The sequence below is a fragment of the Frankliniella occidentalis genome, unplaced genomic scaffold, assembly GCF_000697945.3.
Source record: "Frankliniella occidentalis isolate FOCC.00 unplaced genomic scaffold, Focc_3.1 Scaffold137, whole genome shotgun sequence".
NCBI classification, from domain to species: domain Eukaryota; kingdom Metazoa; phylum Arthropoda; class Insecta; order Thysanoptera; family Thripidae; genus Frankliniella; species Frankliniella occidentalis.
The window spans coordinates 375,568-385,165 of record NW_026267264.1 but is presented as its reverse complement, the minus strand read 5'-3'; the positions used below and the strand labels follow the sequence as shown (position 1 = coordinate 385,165).

The 9,598-nt window shown below is 39.1% G+C and overlaps 4 protein-coding genes across 7 annotated transcripts in view; 2 read left to right on the top strand and 2 right to left on the bottom strand.

Annotated features, from left to right (window-relative positions):
- LOC113211031 (nucleolar MIF4G domain-containing protein 1) overlaps positions 1-3,298 on the top strand; it is a 17,883-nt gene extending 14,585 nt beyond the window's left edge. Inside the window, exons 3-12 of the mRNA XM_026429264.2 lie at positions 37-830; positions 902-1,057; positions 1,133-1,295; positions 1,377-1,498; positions 1,603-1,793; positions 1,872-2,053; positions 2,148-2,368; positions 2,472-2,636; positions 2,736-2,867; positions 2,938-3,298. Of these exons, the coding sequence (XP_026285049.1) occupies positions 37-830; positions 902-1,057; positions 1,133-1,295; positions 1,377-1,498; positions 1,603-1,793; positions 1,872-2,053; positions 2,148-2,368; positions 2,472-2,636; positions 2,736-2,867; positions 2,938-3,228 (2,417 nt within the window). The 3' untranslated portion in view covers positions 3,229-3,298. The remainder of the gene's footprint in view (positions 1-36; positions 831-901; positions 1,058-1,132; positions 1,296-1,376; positions 1,499-1,602; positions 1,794-1,871; positions 2,054-2,147; positions 2,369-2,471; positions 2,637-2,735; positions 2,868-2,937) is intronic.
- The window catches only part of LOC113211035 (C-factor), a gene marked incomplete in the record, with an annotated part of 16,699 nt that overhangs the window by 907 nt on the left and 6,194 nt on the right, over positions 1-9,598 (bottom strand).
- Positions 3,570-5,287, top strand: LOC113211033 (uncharacterized). The gene is made up of 4 exons (XM_026429267.2): positions 3,570-3,730; positions 3,868-4,143; positions 4,312-4,626; positions 4,705-5,287. Exons 1-4 carry the CDS (start codon positions 3,590-3,592, stop codon positions 5,251-5,253), a joined length of 1,281 nt encoding a protein of 426 aa, XP_026285052.1. The 5' UTR covers positions 3,570-3,589; the 3' UTR covers positions 5,254-5,287.
- Positions 5,334-8,707, bottom strand: LOC113211032 (aladin). Of its 3 annotated transcripts, none has more exons than XM_052270770.1 (11): positions 8,564-8,707; positions 7,615-8,138; positions 7,411-7,532; positions 7,198-7,345; positions 6,918-7,126; positions 6,682-6,841; positions 6,440-6,609; positions 6,101-6,352; positions 5,877-6,005; positions 5,724-5,808; positions 5,334-5,639 (listed from the first exon to the last, which is right to left on the bottom strand). In XM_052270770.1, exons 2-11 carry the CDS (start codon positions 7,738-7,740, stop codon positions 5,457-5,459), a joined length of 1,584 nt encoding a protein of 527 aa, XP_052126730.1. In that variant the 5' UTR covers positions 7,741-8,138; positions 8,564-8,707; the 3' UTR covers positions 5,334-5,456. The 3 variants fall into 3 exon arrangements, with proteins under 3 accessions (XP_052126730.1, XP_052126731.1, XP_026285051.1); XM_052270771.1 differs by having other exon boundaries at positions 8,600-8,706; XM_026429266.2 differs by having other exon boundaries at positions 7,615-8,684.

The window sequence follows — 9,598 nt, the reverse complement described above, 5'->3', positions numbered from 1 at the left end:
TTTGGGCAAGTTTGATATTCTTAACCCTCTTATTAGATTTACTTGAGGTTTGTGACCCAGACAAAATGAAAGAAACTGTGAAGGTGGACCAAGCTCTTCAGGACTCGGGATCAGAGTTTGAGGAAGACTTTGCTGTTGTCACAGGAAAAGAAAAGAAGAAAGACCAAAAACTTAAAAAGAAGCCACAAGCCGATAAAGCTTTTGGGGACGAGAGTATGAGTGAAGATGAGAATGGTGACTCAGGTTCAGATCTTGATTCTGGAAGTGATTTTGGTCTAGGTGTTGATGACAGCAGCGACGAGGAAATGAATGATGACATGTCTGAAGGTGAAGATACATCAGGTGATGAGGAAATGTCTGATGGTCTTGATGAAAGTAATGAAGAAAGTATGGAGGAGGATGAAGGTAAAGAGGAATTCAGTTCAGATACTAAGCAGCAAAGTTATAAATTCGTAGATAAAAAGACATCAAGCAGCAGCAAGAGGGTAAAATTTAATTTATCTGTAGATGAACAAGAAGAAAAGCGGAGCTCTCTTAAAGGCATACTGAAAAATACTCAAAAACAATCCAAGGTTCCTCTCTGTGGCAAAGAGAGGAATAACACTGATAGTGATGAAACAGGGGATGAAGATGATCACAGTGATGATCAAGAGGAGCTGGAGAGCACTGATGATGATGATGATGAAGAAATGATGGAAAAGGATGAAGAAATTGGTGTTCACAATCAGAATGATAATCCATTAAATTCAGATAGGTTGACAAGGAAACCTGATGGATCGTGGCAAGATATTTATGGACGAACACGAGACAAGGCTGGTAATGTCATTGATGTAAGTATAGATGTCCACAAGAATTGTAAATATTTCATCAGGAATGCGATTCAATACCTCTTAATTTCCAGGAAAAGCCAGGAAAATATATTCCACCAGCATTGCGTGCAAAAATGCAGGGAGATGAGGATGTAAAGCGCAAGGAAACCCTTGCTCGACTTCGCAGACAAATGAAAGGTCTGATAAACCGTTTGGCAGAGAACAATATGGCTAGCATTTGCACTCAGGTATTTTTATTTGCCCTCGTCTGTGCTTCAGTCTTAAGTTGTACATGACAAAACTCTACATAAATGTTTTTTCAGATGGATGAACTGTATATGAAAAACAGTCGAAACGACATGAATGAGACTTTGTTAGGTTTATTTTCAGATGCCTTGATTTCTCATGTTCTTACTCCAGAACGCTTAGTTATGGAACATATGCTTTTGATTGCTGTTCTCCATGCTAATGTTGGCACGGAAGTTGGTGAGATATTGTCTTGCTTTGACAGGATTTTGTGTGTATATTTTATTTTGCATTAATTAAATATTTTTGTGGTTGTCACAGGGGCACATTTTCTTCAAAATGTAATGAATAAATTTCAAGTAATGCTTGATCAATCTCAGGATGTTGAAAATAAAGAATTAGACAATGTGGTGTTGATCCTTTCACATTTATATAATTTCAAGGTGAGTGTAGTATGACAAAGTATTATGAAGTTAATTTCTTTCTTTACTGATACGTATGTTAAAAACACTATATATATATATATAAATTTTGTCTCACTCAACAGATATTTAGTGCATCATTACTGTATGAAGTCCTTGATAAGATTGCGGAAAAACTTGATGAGAAGCGAATTGAGCTATTGTTAGTTGTACTGCGTAGTGTGGGATTTTCTCTACGTAAAGATGATCCACTAGCCTTGAAAAGTCTTATCCTGAAGTTGCAAGGAAAAGCAGCAAGTTGTCCCTCTGCTGTGAGGTATAGTTTCATAAAGTATGTGTTTAGTACCTTACTTATTTCTAGTTATCTATCTAACACCAATGTTTTTATCTCTAGCAATAGTTCTCGAGTGAAATTTATGCTTGATATACTTATGGCTGTAAAAAACAACAACATGTCTAAGATACCAAGTTATAGCCCGGAACATGTGGAGCATCTTAAGAAACTCCTAAGAACTCTAGTCCGGCGGGGGAATTATGTTGCTGAACTCAAGATAACACTTGAGGATTTGTTAAATGGTAATAATTATGGCAGCATTACTTGGGCAAAATTAGAAGATCTTATAGACTCATCATTACAGTATTTTAATCTCTCTCAAACTGACTCTTATAGCGGAGGAACGGGGTCGATGGTGGATTGTTGGTTCTGCTTGGACAGGACATTTACCTGGGGAAAATTCTGCAGAAAACCCCAATGTAGTGCCAACAAATGATGTGAAATCTATCAAGTCATCATCAAATTCCTACAGCAGCCAGCTTTTAGAGTTAGCCAGGAAACAACGTATGAATACTGGTGTTCGGAAGGATATATTTTGTATTCTTATGACTGCAGAGGTAAGTACATAAAAATAGAGTGGTAATAAAAAAAATAAAAAAAATAGTAGTGAATTTTCTTCTAATTTTAATGATGACTGGTACTTAACTTTCATTTTCTTAGGACTTCTTGGATGCATTTGAAAAACTGCTACATCTAAATCTGAAAAACCAACAAAGACAGGAGATTGTACATGTTTTGTTTGATTGCTGCCTTCAAGAAAAATCCTTCAATCCGTATTATGCCCATCTCTCCCAAAAATTTTGTGACTTTGACCGGCAATATCAGGTAATCATTAATGGTACTATGTTAATACAAGCACCACTTGCTTAGAATTGTGGAGCACTACACTTAGGATGTAGTTCTTTAACAAAGTGCCTGTTGTAGATGAAATTTCAATATTGTCTCTGGGACAAGCTGAAGGAGCTGGGACAAGTCAATACCTCTCAACTTAGCAACATGGCAAAATTATTAGCACACCTTTTCCTTGAAAAAGGTCTTCCTCTCTCAGCGTTAAAGGTAATGTCAAAGGATCATAAAACTTCTTTAATCTATCTAGGTAACTGTCATAATTTTTGTTCTTCTTTAGGTTCTCAGCTTTGCTGAAATGGACAAACCATGTGTGCGATTAGTTCGACAGATTCTCCTTATAATCCTCTTATCAGCTGATGAATCAAAATGTGAAGCAGTATTTCGGAGAATAGCTGCCTCCCCTCAGCTACATCTCTTCAGAGAGGGTCTTCGTCTCTTTATTAATCATTTCGTGCTTCGTAAAAGCAGTAATAAATCCCTCCCTAAAGAAGAATGTGAACTGCTTCAAAACCGTGCTGCTCTTGCTGATAAAGCTCTATCATCAGCTGATTCAAAATTAGAGTTTTAGGTGTTTAACCTTATTAATAGATTATGTAGCAATAAGAAAAATAAAAAATCAATACTAAAGTTTCTACAAATGCTATGTATTAATGTTAAGGCAAATGTCCGGTGACATTAATATCAATTTTGTCCAGCCTATACCTTAATTCCCAGTAACTTTTTGTAATTCCTGCCTTTGCGATTATTTCCTCTCCTTCCCCGTCCCCTACTCCCTACAACTTTTTATTTTCATTAGACATAATCAATTGATATAAGCAAGCACTTGATTTCTGTTCTGCCATCTTTTTGTAATTGCCGCCCGACGACATTCTCTACCCCCACCCACACCATTTTCCCCTTCCACCACAAAACAATTGAATCAAGGCAAGATGACAGAAGACAGAAGACAGACAAAAAAGTCTGCATACACCATAGATACTTCAGAAGCGCTTTTATACTCTGATACTCTGCTTCGAGTAGTAAATTGTTCAGTAATCTTTGTCATCGACTGGTTAACAGTATTGTACAAGGTAAACATGCTTTTCTTTTAATTCTCTAATCCTCTATGCTGTTGCGGGGTAAACTATCATTGTATATAATTGCACAACAGAATGTAATTGCAAACCACCACTGTGACTGCTTGTAAAGTAGTTTTTAAATATTACAGATGAGTGACACTGTTGAAACAGAAAAGTATAAACTAAAACAGGCGCTTGAGATGATTCAGCCAGTTTTAATGTCAAAGCTCCAGAAAGCTAAACCTTTCATGAAAGAGGGTGACTTGGAGGCACTACATCGACTGGCAGAAGGCAAAGGCACATGTTATTATAAATTTAGTAATAATGAGTGGATTAGCTCAATACCATTAGAATCAAATGAGAACCTTAATATATTCCTGTGCACTCTACTGGCATTCATCTGGCAGACACACGAGCTTAAACAGGTAAGGGAACAGAACTTTGCAGTGATAGTAGTCTACGTCTTTCTGTATTTTTTTTTTTTTTTTTGTTATTCAGTCAAAGCATAAAAAAACTATTTTGCACCTTTCTTTCAAATGTATAATTATTACTATGTTTTTTACAAATATTTTTATTATTAACAATTATGTTAGATATCATATGATCCAATTGACCTGCGAATCGCCAGATCAAAGAGAAGGATCCATGAAGAAGAAAATATAAACGAAAGGGGAAATGAAATCGAAGAAACGGGAAATGAAATTGAAAAAAGGGGAAATGAGGAAAATTCTGGAGATGATTCTGAAGAAGACGAAGAAGCTCTCTCTGAAGATGGAATCAACTATCTGATTGGCCCCTATGAAATTGACTTGGGAAGAGAAGATACATACCATTCTCTGTTCGCAACTCACCGAAAAAGTTGTGAACGCAGACAACGCAATTTTCTGAACTCAAAGCACCTTCCAAAAGTAGGTATATGTTTTAAAATATCCACTCGAATGGTTGTCACTGTACCTTGTAAGTTTGTAATCTGACAATGATTTCAGGCACGCAAACTGTCCGGGGTTGATATATGGAGATATGGATACAAATTTAATAAGGCTGTCCTAGAAAAAGCAGCAGCTTCCCTGGAGGAGCTGAATATAGAAGACTTAGACGTCAAGTTCATTGATGTATTAGAAAATGCATACATGCCAAAGCTGCGCAGACTCAACTTATGGCTCAGAAAAGTCGATGAGGAAAATGACAGACCTCCATTTATTTTCCCTTCACCAAAGGAGGGTCACATAGGACTACGATACCTGAGAGCTCATGTGCCTAGGCCTGCACTTGAGTCTCTGCTCTCAAGCAATGCTAAGACCCTGCTAGAGGTGCACTTAAAAGTTGGTACTGCCCACAGTAATTGGGACAGGTGGCCAAATAGTTGTAGGGATCTTGACAAACTACTTGAATGTTGCAAGGGAACACTACGCCGGCTGGTACTGATTCGTGATTCATATGCACATACCAGAGCCTCCTGCAAAGATCAGGTTGAAGCTCTAAAGCAAAATTTACCTGGCTTGAATGTTACATGTGAATATTGTTGCCCCAAGTAATCCAGAGATGGAAATAAATTAAGTTTTCCACCAAGTGAGAGTAATGAATTTAACCTGAGATAATGAAATTTTCAGACATATTTCAAGATTAAATAAGTTTACTAAAATGGCAGTATCAGATCAAAAATAAATTCATAGAAATATATTGTTAACATCTTCTCATTTTTAAAAAAGAAAATATTTTTTTTCTTACAAAAAGGTATTTAATATGACAGGAATGAATCATGAAAGCTCTGCAATAAAGACCCATCATGGATTCTAGATGATTCAAAGATAGAGTGATCTGGTCTAAATTGTACACTATCGTTATGACCTATAGACTGACTTGGATTTTTTAATTCCTGGTAGACCATGGGAAAATACTGTATGCGACCAGTAGACCATGCCTGTTAATAAAATGAGTCAGAAATGGTTTAGTACAAAAATAAAACAGTGATTTCAAGGGTGCTTACATCCCCAGATGTACTTACTATAGTAAGACATGCTCCTGCATCAAAATTGCTTTGAAAGGCAATAGCTGTCGGTTGCTCCCCCGATGCTCCCTTGACGAGACAACTGTAATCAAATAAAATTATAGACCTATAAGTAAATGTTAACAAGCCATGCACTGTAGTGAAACATACCATGGTGTGATGAGAAGGTGGGGCATCAAATCTGTTCTGTAAACAGCAACTAAGGATGAATTTTCGAATATCAGCGCTAAATGACGGCCAAGTTTGTCCCAAACCATTGACATGACAGGGCCTCCAATCCTGTAAGACATAGAATAAAATACAAAGAGCTTGATGTTACAACATTTTTCTGCATATACCATCAAATAGGTTTAATTATTTTTTAATGTAGATACCTCAGACCATTGCCAACCTCTTCAGGTTCCAAATTTATAACAACCCGTGCACCTTGCTCACTGACAGGGGTATCAGAATAAAACATGGTATCCAGTTGGGCACAGTTTGGCTTAAACTGAAGAGCGTAAACAACCGATTCTTCGGATGTAGTGAACAAGAGGATTGTACTGCAAGGTGACCAACAAGCTGAGCGCACATAACCAGACAAGACACGCCATCGTTCTGGCACCCAGTTGCTGGTATTCCACACTCTAGATTATGAAAATTAAGACAAAAATCAGAATTAAGATGGTGTTATGGATAAAAAGTAACCAAAATTCTTTTCAATTTGAAATTACCGAAAAGTTACACTTGTGGTGGCAGCAAGTAGTTTGTGTACATCAGGTGACCATGACAGTAGATTCACACCACCACCACCAACTCGACGAAGAGGGACTGATTCTTGCAGATCAACGTCCCAAATGTACATAGATGAGTCGCTTGATGCAGCACTAACCAGAAGAGTTCCCTGTAAGTACATTATTTGTTGTTAATTGATTAAAATGAGATAAACTACTGAAAAAGCTTCGACAAAACATACTGTTGAGTTCCACTGAATGCTCGTAATGGGGCTGTGACCCGGCCGCTTCAAAACTGTAGCACATGTGATGGATGGACGAGTAACAACAGACTTTGGGTCCACCTGCCATACCAATACTCCAGCATGGCAACCAACAGCTAGCTCTGATGCTGAGTGAGGTCTATTGGAAGAAAGGCAATGTTGAGAAGCAATGAAAAATAAAACGTGGTATTCCAGGATTATTTTTCAAAATTCACCTCCATGCTAAACAAGTTACTGATCGTTGAAGTTTACTTCTGAGAGTTGGAACAAAGCCTGGTGTTGCAGCTGCATAGACTCTGACTGAATCATCAGATACAGCTACAGCAATCTTTGTACAGTGTGGATGCCAAACAACAAAGCGTACAGGGTTCCGGTGCAATGATTGGGCCTGGGATCCAGTTGAATTTGTGTGTTGGCCTCTTTCCTAAAATAAAGAATGACTGTATGCTGGAAGTCATGTAAGTGAAGCTTTAATGGTAAAATTATTATACTCACACCAAATGTAGGGAAAATTGTATTCACAGCTAAAGACATCACGTGCATGGTCTTAAGAGCAAGTCTAGCAGACCACTGTAAGATAGCACTTGACTGATCACTTGGTGAGGAGGCCAGTTGTAGTGCTTCTATGGCACCCTGTTCATACCTGAAAAATTATTAACTATTAGTATAGTGACTCTACCTTGGATATTGAAAAAACCTTGGACCTACCATGTAGACATGATCCTTTTAAGCAGCTTTTCTTCAACATGGAGGAATACATGGCGAGCATCCTCCCCTGCAGCCATGTGAACTGCATCATGTGATAATGATATTGACGGGTAGCCTGACACCTGGACATCACAAGTGTAGGATAAAATGCAGGAATTAAGAGAGATATAGGACAGCAACATATGAGTTGTTTAAAAAACTTACTGTGGAGGTAAATTCAATTGGACTGGCACTTTCAAACGGTTTGTGACAAACTTTACCATCAATCTCACAAACACTAACATGTCCTTCTGGAGGTAAAGGTGAGAATCCAAGGCAAGTAGCAACCATTTTGAGGTGTTAATACGACAGATATAAAAGTCTTTTCTTGTTTGTTTATAAATAAAAATCGTCTTCTTTTTCTTTCAGTTAGGTTAACTTTGTTACCAAATAAATACACTAACAGTGCGATTAAAAAAACGCTTGGATTTACAACCGGGAAAAAGTGGTAGTTAGTGCGATAGAGTGGATGTCAATGAATATCATCATTTCACACGGTTTGTCAGATAAAACCGAATATTTCAAGCACCGGCGCACGCACAGCGCACAGGGAACAGTGGGTCGGTGTCGGTGTTTACAAAAACAAACGATGCATGCGATCGCGATCCGCTAAGCGCGCGAACGGCTAACCTGTGAATAGCCCATCAGGATATTCGCACTCATGAGCCTTGGGTGGGTATTCCCCTGTCCTGTATTTCACCAGGAAAAGAACGGCGGAGTGAAAAAAACTTTTCGTAAGATTATTCAATGTATTCCCCAGAGAACACGGTCCTGACATCAAGTGTGTACCAGTGCCAAAAATTTGTCATTTCGGTGGCCTGATACAGGATGGGTGATCCGCGCCGTGGTTCTTTTCTGCTTACACTGTACCGGATTCATGCTTGCGGGCGGGCTTGCCTATCGTCGCTCGCCATGGCGCCTTACGGCCCCGTGCGAGTATGCAACCCATAACCCGTCCGAACGCAAGAATGCGGTACAGTAAAAGCAGAAAAAACCACGGCGCGGATCACCACCCTGTATGACGCGTTTAATTCTGATATCAAATGACATCACTCGCTGTCAAATTGACGTCAAATCAAGCCACCAAAATGAGAAAATTTTGAAACTGACATACTTGATATCACTTTGACGGGCGCCTATTATCATACACCTCATCCTCGGACACGTCATATGGCATTCCCCCCGGAACCCCCGCGTCCCGTCGTTAGTAACGGCGGGTCTCGTTCCGATTCCATTCTGCTGCAGCATGCGGGACGCGGCACGAGTGTGTTTGTTGTTTTTATTATCATCGCTTCCTCGAGCGAGAGATAACGGCTCGCGAAGAGTTGGCGATACGGCGAGGACAAAGGTGGTGCGGGCCCTGGAGTGGTCGCCAATGACAGATTCGTGGATGATAGAATCACGGCACGACGTTGGCTTTTTAATCGCGGTGTTCCTAACTTGACGAGAGAGGAGACGATTAGAAACAGGGACCGCAAAAAAAACTGACCCCATTCCTTAAAAATAATAATCAACAGTAGCAGTGGTGGGGCTCGTTTTTTTTTAACGGCATACCAGGTAGCTGATTGGCCCGGTCCCAGACGTGGTTGTCAAGCGGAAATAATTGTGTGGAATTCCCCAGTTTCACTCGTTAATCCCTGATAAGTCTCCTGGATGGTAGGCAGGCAGCCCAGTGAGAACACAAAGCCAGAACCGGGTCAAAATGGGGTCTTTACAGGCTTTGACGTCTCAGTCCGTACCTGAGAGGACTAGATTTTGACATTCAGGTCAAACTTCCTCCATTTTGACGTCATTTTAACGTAATTTTGACTTATGCGTGCCCCTTGAGAGTAGGCAACTCACCGTGCCAGCGACAAGGACAAATCGATCCCAGCAAGCAATGCTCAATTACGGCACATCAATTATTGTCGTCAATCTCAAGTTGCTCCAGTCTCAAACGAAATTTTGATCACTGTAAAAAAAATCCATCTGAATTTTAAGAACACGTGTTTGGAAGCAATTTACAAAACAAATTTGCTCTTAAATTTAAGAACAAATGTTTTATGAAAATTAAGAACATGTTTTGAAAATTAAGAACGTGTTATGAAACGACAAAAACGCTTTACTGTTCCAGCCTAACGCAAAACTGGAAAATATTTAGTTCTTGTTC